The sequence below is a fragment of the Choristoneura fumiferana genome, chromosome Z (assembly GCF_025370935.1).
Source record: "Choristoneura fumiferana chromosome Z, NRCan_CFum_1, whole genome shotgun sequence".
Taxonomy (NCBI): Eukaryota; Metazoa; Arthropoda; class Insecta; order Lepidoptera; family Tortricidae; genus Choristoneura; species Choristoneura fumiferana.
Window position 1 is genome coordinate 12,251,329 of NC_133472.1, and position 18,501 is coordinate 12,269,829.

Genomic DNA, 18,501 nt, shown 5'->3' on the forward strand with positions numbered 1-18,501 from the left:
CACCTGGTTTAGTTGTACGGTTTTCACAATAAAAAAATCTATCCTGTCATTATTTAAGGAAAGAAAGCCTTTGCGAAAACAAATAAAAAGTCAGTTTACAAGTTACATTTAAATAAGTTTTACCTTGGACTTCAGTTGGGTATAGTTGAATGTCGTAGAAAAGGCTTTTGACGCGGTTCAAAGGCGCCGGTTGGTCGGGCTTGCCCACCTGTCTCTCCCATGCATTCGCTACCTCTCTGTAATAAAAGAAAGCACAATTCAGTACAATCATTCTCTGATCTATTTCGCTAATAATTGTTTGTGTGTGCAATGCAAAAATCATTATGTCGAGCCGAAACGTGGACAAGATTTGGACGAGTAGGGCACGACCGTTTCGCATATGACAAAAGCATTAAAGCAGGTTTTCAGATTATTTACGATTTCATTTATAATACATCTTATTATAACGATCATAATCCTGGTGGTAATAGTGTTTAGTGCATGGCAATATCTTTTTTTATCAACGATGTACATAACTTAAACTTGTAAATAAACTATTTTTTATTGACTGTAGGTCTGTAGGTGTTAAAAAATCGGTCAAGTGCGAGGTCGAGCGACTCTCGCATGAAGGGTTCCGCACCTCCGTACAATGTTTTAAAAACAAATAGTTCAGTAATAATTTTTTGTAAAAAAATCTAATACAAGCTTTTTTGTTGGCGGTACTTTTTGCCCCTGGTTACCAAGGTAGGTAATCGTCAAGACAAATCAAATGAGACCAAAATCGATGCGGTCGTGTCGTTTTATTACAGAGTTCCTATGGCCAACATCTAACTTCATCATCAGATCAGCTCTACGTCATAATAATATTGCATTGTCATCGGATTTAAACATGCATGTTATGCATGCAAAATTTCAGCTCAATCGGCTGAAGATATCCACTTCAAATTTAAGTTGAAATATTTAATATTTTATTTAAATTATTTAATTCCACCTGAACAAACATAATTAGTTACATTACATTACAAGTTAATAAAAATATATCACCAAAATGTAAGCACTAGGTGCATGTATTTTGAATAAAGAACAATTTTAAATTCTCATCCTCTTTGGCTGTCGCCCTGTCGAAGGCTGAATAGCGCTTCAGACTCTTGCCATGCACCAAAAAAAAAATTGGCTGAACGCAGTAAATTCGGCCGAACAGCGCGTACTTTATGAATTAGTGAATAAATATTAACCTGATTTAAAATTTTGACCTTACAAATAAATAGCGTTACTTAGTATGAATTATAACGTTACGGACATTTTTTAGTGCAAAAAACATTAAATACAGCGGCTGTGAGGGCTTTACTGAAGTTGGCTTTTGTGAAGTGTGTGTACTGTGTGTCGGAGGTTTGTGGATCATACATTTTTATTTAGTCTTAATGCGGCACAAAAAAGTAAACCACGGTCTTAGAGACAATTATTATAATTATCAAAGGTTTTATAAAATAGCACTAATAAAATCGCAAATTAATAAGTAGTTAAACATTAAACTACATTGGGTCACGGGCGTTGCCCCTAGCAACTGACGGCCGTTATCTTTGCAGCCTAGCAATCAAAAACCGCTGAATGAAACACGTTTCTTGTATGACGACTCCCTTTAATTTGTAACTTTATTTTATTTTTAGTATTTGCTGTTGTCGCGGCCACTGTAATACATAATCTGTGAAAAATTCAAGTGCCTAGCTATTACGGCTCAAGAGATAGTGCCCTGTGACACTTTTTAAGTACACTATTATACACTACTAGCTTTTACCCGCGGCTTCGCACGCGTAAACTATTCGGTCTGGTAGTTGCAATTGAAATTTTCGGGATTTTACAAAATTCCCCTGGAAATTTCCAAAATTTATATCGTGGTCTTCATTGAGGTTGTGTTGTGAATAACTGTACAAAATTCAAGATTCTAAACCCAGTTCTAAAATTTCAAAATTTTTCCTTATCCAAATTCAAATTCAAATCATTTATTCAGTAAATAGGCGGCAATGGGCACTTTTACACGTCAGTTTTTAAAATACCAGCGCTTTCGGAAAGACCATCATTGCCAAGAAGAATTTGCCGCAAGAAGCTTGGCAGAAAGTCATTTTTTTCAAAATAAAATAATTACATATAAAATACTTAAAAACTACAGTAAGTATACAATTAAAGAAAAAATTACAAAATAATAATAATAATAATACACGGATGTATGGGGTCCCTTAGTTACAAAACTATCCCGTGGAAATATCGGGATAAAAAGTAGCGTATGTGTTATTCCAGACGTCCGGCTACCTACATACCAAATTTCATGCCTATAAGCCCAGCGGTTGTTATTTCGAGATTTTATCCCTATCCCGTGGGAATATCGGAATAAAAAGTAGCCTATGTGTTATTCCAGAGGTCCAGCTACCTACATACTAAATTTGATGGCTCTAAGCCCAGTGCTTGTTATTTTGAGATTTTATCCCTAGTTATCCCGTGGGAATATCGGATCAAAAAGTCACTTAAGTGTTATTCCAGATGTCCAGTTACCTACATACCGAATTTCATGACTCTAAGCCCAGCGGTAATTATTTCGAGATTTTATCCCTATCCCGTGGGAATATCGAAATAAATAGTAGCCTATGTGTTATTTCAGAGGTTCAGCTACCTACACACTAAATTTCATGGCTCTAAGCCTAGCGGTTGTTATTTCAAGATTTTATCCCTAGGTATCCCGTGGGAATATCGAGTCAAAAAATTGCCTATGTGTTATTCCAGACGTACAACTACCTACATACCAAATTTCATGACTCTAAGCCCAGTGGTTGTTATTTCGAGATTTTATCCCTAGGTATCCCGTGGGAATATCGGGTCAAAAAGTCGTCTATGTTTTATTCCAGATGTCCAGTTACCTACATACCAAATTTCATGACTAAGCCCAGCGGTTATTATTTCGAGATTTTATCCCTATCCCGTGGGAATATCGAAATAAATAGTAGCCTATGTGTTATTTCAGAGGTTCAGCTACCTACACACTAAATTTCATGGCTCTAAGCCTAGCGGTTGTTATTTCAAGATTTTATCCCTAGGTATCCCGTGGGAATATCGAGTCAAAAAATTGCCTATTTGTTATTCCAGACGTACAACTACCTACATACCAAATTTCATGACTCTAAGCCCAGCGGTTGTTATTTCAAGATTTTATCCCTATCCCGTGGGAATATCGGAATAAAAAGTAGCCTATGTGTTATTCCAGAGGTCCAGCTACCTAAATACTAAATTTCATGGCTCTAAGCCCAGTGGTTGTTATTTCGAGATTTTATCCCTAGGTATCCCGTGGGAATATCGGGTCAAAAAGTCGTCTATGTTTTATTCCAGACGTCCAACTACCTACATACCAAATTTCATGACTCTAAGCCTAGCGGTTGTTATTTCAAGATTTTATCCCTATCCCGTGGGAATATCGGGATAAAAGTATCCTATGTTTTAATCCAGGTTATAAATTAACTTTCCGCCAAATTTCATCCCAATCCGTCCAGCCGTTTAAGCGTGAAAAAGTAACAAACATACTCACTCACTCACAAACTTTCACATTTATAATATTAGTAGGATTTAAGACACTATGTAATACTATATATTTACAAAGTCAAAATTTAAAATCAGGTTTAGATTTATTCACTAATTCATAATAAGTACACGCCGTTCGGCCGAATTACCGCGTTCAGCCAATTTTTTTTTTTTGACGCATGGCAAGACTCTAGCGCAGCGCGGAGGAGAGTGTTAGGTTCAACTGTGACCCAAACAAGGCCAGAATTGAATTCTACTATTATAGATACCTAACTTACTTTACAGATTTTGATAGATATTTAATTTCATAGGAATTAATCTATTAAACGAATAAATTTTACGTAAAAATAAAAACAATAGCAAAGGAACATGTTTTTTTATTACTCTGCCCAATAGGGGTTAGACATGCCCGGGCAATTTAATTAATTGAATAGTTTTTATCAAATTGCTATTTCATATTGGTAATTTTTCAGAATGCCCCCGGGCATTACGAAAAGTTACCGATTTATCACATGGTCCATAACATATACAAACTTAATGTCAACTGCTCGTAATTTTACGAGATATTGCTTTTCCTGATGACGGGTCGTTAATTGGTTAGATGTGCTTAAAGTATAATCCAATCGCGGCACGTGAAATACTAGTTATTGAATAGTTCCCTCGGTTTCACTGGGGTCCACTCATCAGATCCTGACTTAGTGACAGTGGGACTAGTTCTCTAGTCTATACTCAATAGGATTTTTTTTTTTAAATCGATCCACAATTTGCGTAGAAATCGGTAAACATGAATAAAATAAGTAGAACGGAACTTTCTCCTTTTTTATACTTTTTTTAATAAGAATTAGCAAGATATGAGATTTGAAGTGATTATATAAATTAGGATAGTTACAACTGGATATTTAGGGGCTGTTTCATCATCCATTGATTAGTGTTAACTAACGGTTAAATGAGATGCCGTCTCTATTTGTTTTGTTCGAATAGACGGAGACGGCATCACATTTAACCGTCAGTTAACACTAATCATTGGATGGTGAAACAGCCCCTTAATCTAAGACATGATATATCAAACACCCAGTATGTATGGGCATTTATATCTACCGTTGTACCCTCAGTTTATCTCTCCGATTTTAACAAAATTTGGGAGGTAGACTCAGTCCATGATTCCGAATATTTTGGGGATAAATCTGGAGACCCTGTTTTTCCAGCTCGAAATCATGGACTGAGTCTACCTTCCAAATTTTGTTGCAAACGGAGAGATAAACTCAGGGTACAACGGTAGATTAAGTAGGAAATTCCCAACTCGTGCCGGCTCAAAACACTCGCTTCGCTCGTGTTTCAAGTTCTCCGTCACTCGTTGGAAATTGCCTACTTTCCGCACTTGTATCATAAATAACTATTCTGGGCAAATCAAAATAATAAAATATAGGGGGGTCGCCATAAAAGAAACGCATTGTTTTTGTTTTTATTGACCCTCTGCAACATTTGCATATGCTGAATATTATCAAATAATAAATACCGTTTAGTGTGAAGTTTGTGTCTGTCAGTCTTAGGGTAAATGTTCAAACATTGTAATTTATTTGTCAGCGACTGTTCTTTATGACCTTAAACAGGTACCTAGACCAGTTTCTGCACCTAGTTAGACGATGAAGTACAGTAAGCGTCAGAGAAAAGGAACCCCCCTACGTGATACGTGACAGAACTGTCTGACCCTGCCCCTGCGGTTAACTATCGCGAGTTTTGAGACATGTGCATCAGAGGGAGGTCTCGGGTTCAAATCCACTTTTTGTTTTATTTATGTTTTAAATTTTTTTTGGTAGCATTTCCCTGATCATTTAAAAAAGTAAAAAAAAATAAATTAAAGAAGCATTGATCATTGTTAATATTTTTTTATCCACACTCGAATTGATACGATCTTTGCAGGTGAGACAAGAGAACCTTAGTATTCGCTGGGTGCAAAGTAGGAGGTGGGGGAACCACGAATCGATCGCAGCGCGCGCCGTGGCCAAACAAGGAACTTTTCGGCGGACCAACTGTCACTATTTACTAAGTAGTGAAATTTACGTATTCATGCATTATTCAGCAAAAATAAATAAATATGCGTCACGAAACCTGCTGCATAGTTAACTGCAAGAACAATGGCTAAAACAGTAATCACAAATTCTATAAATTTCCACAAGAAAGATGTTTTGTATGGCATCGAGTCCCTGAAGTTTGACGAATTATACACGAGCTTCAATGGTGTGGCTCATTATGAATTTATTACTTCACTAGTTTCTTTTACATCTTGGACATATTGATCCAAAACTAAGTGTTTTCCTTTTATTGTTATTTGTGATTGGAAAGCGATGTCGTATAGTGTGCTCGGAATCCAGTTTTTATTATAATTAATTTGGCCATGTTTAACTGAAAATACAAAATACCTACACAAAAAGTCTGCATTACTAACGACCTACTACAGTCATAAATAATCGTCTGCAATATATATGTAATGCGTTATTCGATTAAATTTGCTAATTTTATTACTTCTCGTGAAGACAGTCATAAGAAAGTCCATGCCCTGAAATTAATCGATTGTGCCATTATAGACGGGAAATAAAAAAGGTCAATGTCATTATCGACATTATAGACACACGCCGGCCACGACGTACAAAATAAGCGTTTTTGAATATGTTATTATCGACACTTTAGACACACGGCGGCCACGACGTACAAAATAAGCGCTCTAGAATCTACATAGTACGCCCGACGACGTCTGTACACGCGTCAATGTGTGCATAAGATACACAGAACTGACTGTCGCAAAACCCTAGTACATATACGTACTACCAATGACAAAGTACTTATAATATGTAGGTACGGCTTAGATATGTGCAAATAAATGTAATCGTTAATCTTACCTATTTACTTAAACCTGCTTAAAATATGTATTTAAGCATTATTATTTTAATTACAATAGATATACGACTACAAACTTAAACGAATTATTCGGTAGGTAGTTATTTCATGTATTAATAGCGATAATTTCAGAAAACATTATTTATTTATAAAAGGCAGTAAGTATGGTACCGTTACCATTTCGCAAAATTATTGCTCCCGAACTTAGTGCCGTGCGGCCGACATACATCGCGTTTCGCACCCGACTGCTTTCCTGCGGTTTTCCTGCAATCTGCGTTTGAGGGGTGGGGTAACTCGAACCGGTGCGGGGCGGAGCCTGGCCATTCTGTACGTTAGTACTATAGATAGTGCTATAGATTTACATGACCGAATAGAATATATGTAAATTACGATATTTTTTTGATTTTTTTTGTTTGTTTCCTTACTCTTCGTAATTACAGCCAGCCATTTGATATTTCAAAGTCTGCCGTAATTGTAACCGCTAGTTGGCGCTGACATCGCGCACCCAGCGAATAATAATATCCGAATTGTGTAGGTAATATTTTTTTATTATTATTTCACAAGCGGACTAATTATAATTCCTATAAGATTTAATACGCGCATTACAAGTTACATTTCACATTCATAGTCAGTCTTCGCCAAGCGTTAAATGACAGCTTTAAAAAATATCGTTTTTAGTCACAAAATTTTCTCATTGGAATTGAACTGGATTCACTGCAACTAGTGCCAGGTCGAATACTTCAATATGCCGCTAGGCAATATGAATACCTGAAGCTGTAAAATTAATACGTACTAGTTGCGTGCCATTTATAGTATTCAGTAGATATGCACCAAGCGCCAAAGCAAATACAACCTTATTGCACAGTAAATAGCGACTTTTAGAGAAGCAGCGACTGTAGATAGATATACGGAGTTCTAACCTTGTTTTTCATATTGAAACTTTGAGGGTGGCAGATATTTACTTAATCTTTGCATCCTGTTCTAGCTAATGCGTATAGATATGAATAGATAGATTGTGTTTATTGCCGATTGTTGCACTACCGTAATGTAACTTCAGAGAAATATAGAAGACTGCTGTATTAAACTGCGATTAAGGTTGAATGTAGAATAATATACTGGTAATATTTATAGATACACAAGAATGAAGCGACGGGTAATGTGAAATGTGATAGCCAAGGTCCTCGCCCAGTGGCTTACACCGACGAATCAGAACGACACCGTAAAACCGTAATATAGTACAAGTTCACGACGACATGTACACGCGGCGAACATCCATAATTATGAGCCCGCCGGAAAAATTAACCTTACTGACTGACGATCACCGCACCAACAGAGTAAACTTTGCCACTCGTTACTTAAATTTCGATTGGGAAAACGAGATACTTAGTTATATTTACCGACGAAAAATGCTTTAAGTCAGATAAGGATGTCCGAAAATTTTTTTTACCTGGTTTTGGGATAATTCTTCAGTGCATAAGTCCAAAATCATCAAAGACTAGCTAAATATCCAAAAAGACAACGGTATTTGAATATTTTGATTGGCCGGCTAAAAGTCAGGTCCTAAATCCGATAGAAAACTTGTGGGGTCAGATGGTATTGAATTGGGACTCCAGTGAGATAAAGTCTAATAAAAAGTATTTGGATAATAAAGTAAACAAAACATGGGAACTGTTGCGTAATAGTGATACATGTACGGGAGAGCCGACTCGATGTTGGTAAACGAATCCAACAATAATATTGTGTTAAAATGTACGACTTTGTTGTTTAGTAATTAAATAGCAATCAAACTGGCAACATTGGTAGCCGCTGCGGGCCCGTCGCGGGTCCGACCCGCTCTCTGTGTGAATTACTGAGAATACAACGAACCGCGCGGCTCACGCGGCGGACGCGACCCGACCCGCGCACGCTTTCTGTGTGTGTTACGCTTAAACGAGCAATCCTGATAAAGTTAAGTTATAGTTAAGTGAAAAAAAAATTACACAGGCCAAGACAAATTCAATCTTATGTCAATGTCATACAGGCTTTGACATGGAAAAACTTTTTCCACCTTAACTATGTATTAAAGCTATTTAACCTATTTCGGGTATCTCGGAAACGGCTCAATCAAAAATTAAAATTGATAGGTAGCGTAAAAGTAAAACAATTTAAAAGGTTCATAATTTATGACGTAATATTTACTTGTTATTTATTACATTCTTTAAACACGAACAGGGCCTCTGGCGGAACGTTTGCGATGTTCCTGTTACCATAAAAATTGAGATTTTAACGCGAACGCCATCGAGACGTATTTTGTAACCGAAAACTTACACTAAGGGTACTGCAGTTATAATACTCTAACTATAATTACTCGAGGATGTTCGTAAAAGTGCGCCAAAAACATATAATAAACGAATTCTCTGTCTAGTTAGCTACATACAGGTCTACGTAATATTACGTACACATCCAAGCGTCAGCAGTTAGCTACTCAGCGGAATTCGCAGACATGAATACATGGAATCGGAGCCCGAGACTCGCGAGGCTAAACCGACTCCACTCGTGTTACTAAAGAAATTGTGTCGCACCTGCATTTGCAGTTCGTTCACTCGGGAAACACGAAGCTAAATACTTTGATATCATGGTACACATTTATGTTTTTAAAATCCCGCGCCCTAATAACGAAAAAAAAAAACATGTTAATCTATGTAATGACAATTTGCCAATCGGCCGATTTATGTCAACGTGTGAGGGATTTTTACAACTGAAGTTTTTTATATTTTTCAGACATTCTTATTTTTTCCGTCATACCTACATAATTAATTAGGTTTAATAAGTGCGTTAATAGTAGGTATACTCGTATTATTCTATTATGCAGTAGAGTAATGTACAGTCAAGTGCAAAAATAAGTATTTATGCAATCCACTCAAAAATATGTTACTACGGCCTTATTACGTCGGATCGGAATAAAGTCTGTGGTACTTATTTTTGAAACTTTGAATATTTTTGTAACTTAGGTACTTGGCCGAATTTTCTAGTCCAGGGCGGTCTCAATTGAATTGAGATTTAATGATGGTATTAAATTTAAAACATGAATTTTTCAATGTTTATTTTGGTATTTGATTTTGATTTTGACATTTAATATGATGGTATTCAATCTCAAATTGGAAGTTAGATTTTAATGGAAAAGTTATTACCTATTAACTACCAAAACCTAAAGCCGAGTTTAGACTTGCAAGAAAAATCGAGCAAGTTGCATAACATTGCGAGGCCACATAGCCAACGCGTTCGTAGTGGTCAATCGAGCGCCGCTATGTAATGCAACTTGAACGTTTTTTCTTGCAAGTCTAAACTCGGCTTTAGGATTAACTGTAAACTTCACATATACACAGTGAGAGTTTCTAGAGACATTTCTGTTTTTATGTTTATTTAATCTATTATACAAGTAAATATGCACGTACATATAATAGATAACACGTTACACACACACAAACAACACGCCTGTATTCCCAAATGGGGTAGGCAGAGCACACGAAACGTTACCGCTTCGGAGCCACTTTTAGCAATTTTAGGTTAGCTACGAATAAATAATAAGTCAGGAAGCATAACTCAGAACAAATTCCACACAAAAAGTGGCCATACCTAAAACCAGGTGGCTACTGCAGATGGTAGGACCTTGTGCAAGGTCCGCCTGAATTGCTACCACCATCTTGCCTCGCTAATCCTGCCGTGAAGCAGCAGTGCTTGCACCGTTGTGTTTCGGCTTGGAGAGTAAGACAGCCGGTGAAATTACTGGCACTTGAGGTATTCCATCTTAGGCCTCTAGGTTGGCAACGCATCTGCAATACCCCTGGTGTTGCAGATGTTTATGGGCGGTGGTGATCTCTTACCATCAGGAGACCCACTTGCTCGTTTGCCATCCAGTCGAATAAAAAAAAAACAAAATGACATGATTCAAATTTCAAATACGAATCAATTACAAGGTTGCAAATATAGACGTGCTTGTTGATTGGTTAAAATTCAGAAACAAAGCAGGGATTGGTTGAATTTGGTTGGCTCGCGTGATACAATGTCAGATGCATAAACTACTTTAGACAACTGGCGTTCAGAAGGATCACTTCTTACACCTAACGTTTCAATGACGTGTCATATATTGATAATGACAGCTTGTTTTTTAAGCGACAAATAGGAGGAGGTTATCAATTCGGTTGTATTTTTTTGGCTGTTACCTCAAAGCTCCGTCATTTATGAACCGATCAGAAAAAAAAAAAAATTTCTATACGAATACCTCTAATTAAGTCCCATAGGCACAAAATCAAGATCTGATGATTGGATCCTAAGAAAATCGAGGGAACTCTTCAAATATTGTACGGACACCTATGGTAATTTGGATATATTTAGTAGTAACTCGTGTATTTGCTCTTGAACATCATCATTTGATGAAGTGGAACTAATGATTAAGACAAGTGAAAGACCACAGTTGACCACCGGAGTCAAGAAGCGCCCAGACGGGCTATACTTTTGATGAATTATGAGGCTACAACATTGCAGACTATATCCCGGCAATACAAAAAAACATTTTAATGCAGCATATGGCTGGAAAATGTATATCTCGGCCATATTTCTGCAGCAGTATTTTGTCTTTACATGGGCTACATACATGGCAAGTATGGCTGACGAACTCATACGCGTTGCAGCAGCTTACATTGTTTTAAAAGCAAAGTCAAAACAAAAAAAAAACAAGAAAAATGTGGATTCGATCTTATTTCAATAAACGTGATACATTAGATATCTCTGTCTGGAAATAAGACTCGACGAACAATTATTTAAAAACTTTACACGAATGTCAAAGAGTGACTTTGAACTCATTATCCACAAAATCGGACCAACGATACAAAGAAACAAAACAGAAACAAACACGAACATAGCTATGCTACTTGAACGAATCGCGGAAAACTTCACGTAGCATAAGTAAGGGACGCACTTATGCCTTATAGCGAGACAACAATAAAAGTGGCTGAGAAATATTGCATTATTTTCGATTGCAAAGCGATTATTCCGGAAATATGTCTGAAACCCTACTCATTCATCGGCCACACTAAAAAAATGTGACAATATATCCCGGCCATACTAAAAATATTGCCGAGTGTTGCATAGTTTGGCCGTAAATGCTGGCTGATGCTGCCATCCACACTATTGCAGCTATACATTTTCATGAAAATATGGCCCGTCTAGGAGCCCCTTTAGGTACTACTCAATGAAAATGAAAATGAAAATGAAAATATATTTATTTAAATAACAAGTATTTCACGGGTTTAATTATTTTAACACAGTTGCTAAGCAATTTATGCTCCTCGTAATGCATGTGGTGAAATGGACCGGGTGGTGAAGCACCAGGACTCTTGAATATTGAACGTCTCTGCATCGAAAAAAACAATCTTTCGTAAAAGGTGATGAGCAGTTGACCTTAAATTATTGTATCTTATACATTATTTACACTAAAAATCGTGAAAAATATAAAGACTGTTTGTACGTATTGTTTGGGCGATACAGGAAAGAAGAAAGTATGAAGAGGGGTGAGGAAACTGTCATTTCCATTATGTGAGCCATAGACCACAGACTTGATTTTGCATAATAGTCACCATCTCCAACTGATAAAGTATTTGAACATTTTTGAATATAAATCTAATTTTACGACTACTTACTAGTGGAAAGTGATCCCTGTTCATTTTAATTTCATTGCTCCTGCACCACTTCATATTATCACATGATAATTTAGAGCTGTTAACAATCAAAAATGCGAAATTTGACGTGAGCTCGTGAAAATTAAATGACGCGCATGCGCACCTTAGCGCAGGACAGTTACAATCTACATAGGTACTTATACTCTTTGGTTACAATTCCTAACTTATTATTTGTTCGTAGGTTTAAGGTTTGACAAAAAAGGTACAATAGTGATAGGTTGCTAGCCTGTTGCCTACGGTATACGGTAATAGATTAAATAATATATTTAATCAATATAAAACAGCTAAATACTCATTATTGATAATTATCAAATATTACACTTTATTATGCACTTATTTTCATGGTGTACAATAATAGTAATGGTGTACTAGTGGCTTTGTGAGCTGCAGAACTCGCGAAATGGCTGAAATAGGTATGATATTTTTTAAGAATTCAACCGCCATGGCTCTGCGATAAAAAAGCGCCAATAAAATCCATATAATTATCGAACCAGCTCATTAATTTTTACGAGGTTCTGTTGTGAAATGCGACTTATTGGCTGCAACCAGTCTGTTGGGCTGCTACTTATAGTACAGCCTGATAGTTGCCAACATAGGAAAACATTGTTGGCCAAGCAGAAACGGAGATACGTTTCGGGGTCGCTCGGTCAGTAATACATAATGGATTGTTCGCGGTAGTTCCTTTGGGTGTTCCTTCAAAGGAACTATTGCGTTTTTTTCGCACTAGTTCCTTCACCAGAGATGAAGGAAGAACTGCGCTTATTTTTTCACCTTTGTTCCTTTCTCTGTAGCACCTTCAGTTCTTGCAAAGGAACAAGGGCGACAAAATAAACGCAGCTCTTCCTTCATCTTTGAAGGAATAGCCAACGGAACTACCACGAATAATCCTGCATAATCCATATTTCCATACTAATATTATAAATGCGAAAGTAACTCTGTCTGTCTGTCCGTCTGTCTGTCTGTTGCGCTTTCACGCCTAAACCGCTTAACCGATTTTGATGAAATTTGGTACAGAGATAGAATAGACCTTGGAAAAGAACATAGGCTATCTTTTATCGCGAAAAAGAGGCTTTAAGGGGTTGAAATAGGGGATGAAAGTTTATATGGTGGAAGTTCGTCGCTGTCGAAGATAAAACCATGAAACTTGGTATTTAGGCATTTAATAAGAAATAAGTCGATATTTGGTTGAGCTTTTTTGAAAATTCGACCTGTGAGGGGATGAAAGTTTATATGGAAGGTCTTCATTATCGAAGATAAATCTATGAATCTTTATTAAACTTGCTATTTCGGCACGTGATAAGAGATAAATAGATATTTGTTCGCGAGTTTTTTAAAATTCATCCTGAGAGGGGGTGAAATAGGGGATGAAATGAAAGTTTATATGACAGATCGTCATTTTCGAAGATAAATCGGTGGTTCTTTATGAAACTTGGCATTTGGGCACGTGATAAGAGATACATAGATATTTGTTCGGATCGGATCGGGGCGGAGGCAGGGTGGCAACGGAGTGGAGCGGAGGCAACGGATGGAGCTGAGACAATGCAGGCTGCAGCGGAGGCAGTCAAGTAGAGCGGAGCTGAGGCTGGCGGAGCGGAGGCTGGCGGAGCGGAGGCTGGCGGAGCGGAGGCTGTGGGGAGGAGGTAGCGGAGCGGAGGCAGTGGAGCAGAACGTAGCGGACGCGGCTGAGCGGAGCGGAGACTGTGGAGGTGATTGATGGTGATGGTGATGATAGTGGTGCTGATTATGATGATTGGTGATGATGATGGTTATTGTGGTGATGATGATCGATGATGATGAATGAGAAAAAAAAATGTTTATAAAAAATGTCTAATTTGAAAACTTTACCTGCGGGGGGGATGTTAGCAGAGGGGATGATGCAGTGTTAGCAGAGCCTATTAAGCTCATAAGAAAAATGTACGCAATGTGAGGTCATCATGAAAAAATTATGATTTTCAGATTTTTCTTATTTATTGTGCTATAAGAGCTACCTTTATGCAAAATTCCAAGTTTATAGGACAGCCGGCAGTGCGCTATGACTTTTTCTGTTAAGGCTATTTGTATGAAAACACCTTTTTAATGACTGTAGCCAGTTTAATACATCAGTGGCTGTAGCTTTTGATTGCATTGGCTTAGAAGTTTGATTTTTTCACAGCTATCGGGACTATTGACCTGAGTTTAGGATTTAATTTCAACTAGATACCTATACCCCGCGCGTTTACGAGATAAAGGGTCTTGACAGACAAGCGGACGGACGGACAGCAAAGTGATCCTATAAGGGTTCAATTTTTTCCTCTTGAGGAACGGAACCCTAAAAAACATTTGTTCTGGCGCTTTTCAAATTACAACCTGTCGTCGTCGTCGTCCCAGCCTATATACGTCCCACTGCTGGGCACAGGCCTCCCTCCAGGCCAATTACAACCTATTTACTTGAAAATATGGGGATGAAAGTTCTTACGGAATTCCAAACAAATTTACTATAAGTATATTTATCGGAACTATGTGTAGCTAAAATGCCGTCTTAATTATAATCCTACCCTCCTAACTTACAATAAAGGACGTAAGGTGTCAAGAGTTCACTATGAAGAATGAGTCCTTTTGTGTTGGCAGGGTAGAATACACATCGTTTTGCTAAAATGTGGCTACCCGCAAAATAATTATGTTTTACTAAAGAACATAGATGGATGGAAGAACAAAAAAAAATTTATATTCATAGCAATGTATTGAAATGGTTATTTTCAGTAAACCGTAGAAGTTTATATGTGCTATTATTGGCAGAATAGGTATCCTAAATACATTAAATACTTCCCAAAGTTACTATTCCACGCGGACGAAGTCGCGGGCAAAAGCTAGTAAGGTTAATATTTTGTAGGAAGTGAATTAAAAAAAAACCGTCCAAGTGAAAGTCGAACTCGCACATGTTATCTGTACCGAAAAATAAGTTGCTCTTTGTGAGACCTTTAACTTTTTTATTATTTGTTGTAAACTGAACATATAAAACTACAATTGTCTCCCTATATTACAGTTTTAAACATACAGCCGAATGCACACAACGACCTTATTTATATGTTTAGCGGCATAAAGGTGTATAGATATTTTTGACGTCTTGGTAACGTAGGTACATATATCCAATCTGTCGTCGTCGTGTTCCGGCGGTTCCGGGGCACCATGCCGCAGATGATAGCGACGTCGGGGACGCTGACTCAACGGGGTCACGCCGTTTTGTCACCAAATTAGTTTTAAATATTATTGATTATAAATATGTATGTTAGTCTGTAAGGTATTTATTGTATGGGCCAAGTTGCCCGAAATAAATAAATTTATTATTATTATTATTATACATTTATGACGCTGACCGTACAACCCTGTAAATAACGGACGAACAGCGAAGACTTAGGCTTACCGTACAGAACCTCAAAAAAAATCCAATTAAATCAAAACTAATAAATGCAAGAGAAAAAATCAGCGGAACCGACGTTATCTAATTTTACTAGGTTACATATAAATATACTCAGCGGCACAAAATTTGTCCCACTCTTCATACAAAATTACCGATTCTGCATACATTTGAGGGCCAGATGTTTTGCCGCTCAGTATATTTAAAATTTCTGAAGAAGATAGTACTTTAAGAGAATTTCAAAGAATGAGCGAAAACAATAAACTTTAAAAGAACACTTAAGTATCTTTTTCCTTCTGCGTTTCGAAGCCTAGACTGATCAATTTCAAAAATTTATTTACATGCTGTCGCATTGAATATTCTTACAATCCTTCAAAAATATGTGTATTTTACAAACTTTTATTTAACATGCAATATATTATGTAACTATGTATGTAAACCCGGATTTTTAGTCTCACGGAAAAAATGAAAACAAAGTATTGTCATTGTCAAAGTGACTTTGCGGGTTAAATCTTGCAAGTTGAATTTGACCCCCTTCCAATGGTCGGATTGACTTGAAATTTGCCATACTTATGTAAATCTGGTGACAATGCAATAATCGAAAAATAAAAGGCAGGATCGTCTCTGCGGGACGGAACTCCTCAACGGTTTAAATTTGGTACTGTAATATGGTTTGAATGACAATGCACGTATAGTCAACAAAAAGTACAGTCTGCATAAAAGCTTGTTATAAAAAAATAAATTTGGAGAAAAACTTGTATAGTATAATTAGCAGCGCAAGTACGGAGAGATACGTACGTATTCACGAGATACCTACATACGTACGTATGTGTATTTTGCTAACTTTGTAGGAGCAGAAATGTGGTTAATCTATTTACTAGAAAGAGAGGACCGATTGCGGAGAAACCTTTAAATGCCCTTAAAGCATGTATATTTATATTACTAACATAGGGCTCTCAGGTGGCCTGATAATTAATCTTAATACAATATACTTTTGTCACGCACTTACTGATGATGCAAATGTTCACAGGCAGTTGTATGATTACATTTACAAGTAAAAACCAACTCACTTCTCACAATTACAAAAATGTAGAACATAAATAAAAATAAAGTTTTATTAAACATTACTGACGATATATCTTTATTTTTGCAAGATGTTCTCTCTACGTTAGTACTTAAGTAAATGAGCATTTCAATCGTATCGTAAACAGCGTTATCGTGAAGTTATATATAAATGTTATAATACTCAATTAAAACATCATCACTTAATAGATAGGCCAGTATTGGGAGGGTGCGAAGTACTAGGTGGGGGTGATGAAATCTATCGCAGCGCTCATGGTGGCCAAAAATAGAAATAGTTCTGACTCTGTCATCTGTCATACTCACATGAATCTGTCATTAACAAAGCAATTTGTATAGACTTTAACTACCTAATTTTAGTAATAGATGTTTGTGTTATGATGCTAGCTTGAATTATTGAACACTGTCCCTGTTTTGTTCTTAATTCCTCTACATCTCGGACATGTCCAGCAACATTTTTCCTTATGAAACGGTTTGTGGTTGAAATTTTATTTTGACTCACAAAACCGGTCTTTAAAATGATACTCATTTTGATCTGAAAACGATATTTAATTTATTACTAGCGATATAGGAACAATTATATAATTTTACTATTATACAAAGAAACCAATAAGATAGCTTTATCTTTTTGTTAAAAGTACAACTAAGCATGAAGTAAACAAACCCTGACATAACGAAAATAACACGCTTTTTGAATAAATTTTACGTACCTCATTTAATTTTAATTACGAAAAATGAATTCACAACCTTTTGTCCACCCAAATCACGGTATCACAGTAATTTTATATTATAAATTAATACGTTATAGGTTTCATTTTGGTCACAATGTCGCGATGAAATTTCAAAACATCAGAGCAGCCAAAAAAGTTGCGGACGCTAGGTGGCGCTTATGTCGTGCACAGATCCAATAATAAGATAATTAAAGCTCCACGTCAATTATGAATGCTACGATTTCGATGACAATCTGTATTAAATTTTTCCGATCAGAAACCGTATTGTCTAACGTGCTGCCGTTCGCAATCGCATTTGCCATCTTTTTACAAGCTTTTATTTAGTTTCACCTGTCCCGTTGTCTGTCTGTCTGTCTGTAATCAAATCTTGCAAATTAAATTCGACCAACTTCTGGTAGTTGGATTGACTTGTTTGGTATACTTATGTAAATTGCGTGACAATACAATAATCTGGTAGTGACATCCTGGAAGTCCAGCCAGGAACGTCTCCGCATGATCGAACTCTTCAACGGCTAATTAATAAAATGTAGGTATGCAAATGTAGTTTGAGTGACAATGCAACTAGTCGGCAAAAAGCACAGTCAGCAAATAAAATGTATAAAAAATGAAATTTTTACCAAAAACCTATTTTACCCTCGTCTTATACTGTGTGACCGAAAAGAAGTGGTGATTCCAAGTGCGTTAGACAATAAGGCCACAGTTCATACACACACTCATCTATTCGCACAGACGTCAGCAATGTACTAGAATAGCCTCAATCTCGTCGGTGTCTATGATCGACGTCGACAACGTCTATGACATTAAAAGATCTTGTCGTGGCCTCGACAACGTCTAATCCGGCTTTGGACAGACGGACGGACGGACGGACAGACAGACAGACAGCGGAGTTTCAGTAATAGGGTTCCGTTGGCACCCTTTGGGCACGAAACCCTAAAAAATAAACCAGATTCAAAACTCGAATTCTGTTTGCCAAGACCGGCCAAGAGCGTGTCGGACACGCCCAAAATAGGGTTCCGTAGCCATTACGAAAAAAATAAGTAATATTTTTCTAAGGATTTCGTATTTTATACGGAATCTTCCAAGTTTAGGTATATTTTATACCTTAGCCTGCTATTTACTCTTAAACTACTAATAATTCTTA

At 36.9% G+C, this 18,501-nt stretch overlaps 1 protein-coding gene across 9 annotated transcripts in view; it reads right to left on the reverse strand.

Annotated features, from left to right (window-relative positions):
- raw (NDT-like domain-containing protein raw) overlaps window positions 1–18,501 on the reverse strand; it is a 100,743-nt gene that overhangs the window by 31,423 nt on the left and 50,819 nt on the right. For 8 of the 9 annotated variants that reach the window (XM_074086963.1, XM_074086971.1, XM_074086936.1 and 5 more), the window contains exon 3: window positions 124–236. In XM_074086963.1, coding sequence (XP_073943064.1) covers window positions 124–236 — 113 coding nt within the window. Of the gene's footprint in view, window positions 1–123; window positions 237–16,558; window positions 16,684–18,501 lie in introns of those variants that run through there. The other variant, XM_074086955.1, reaches the window with a different exon arrangement.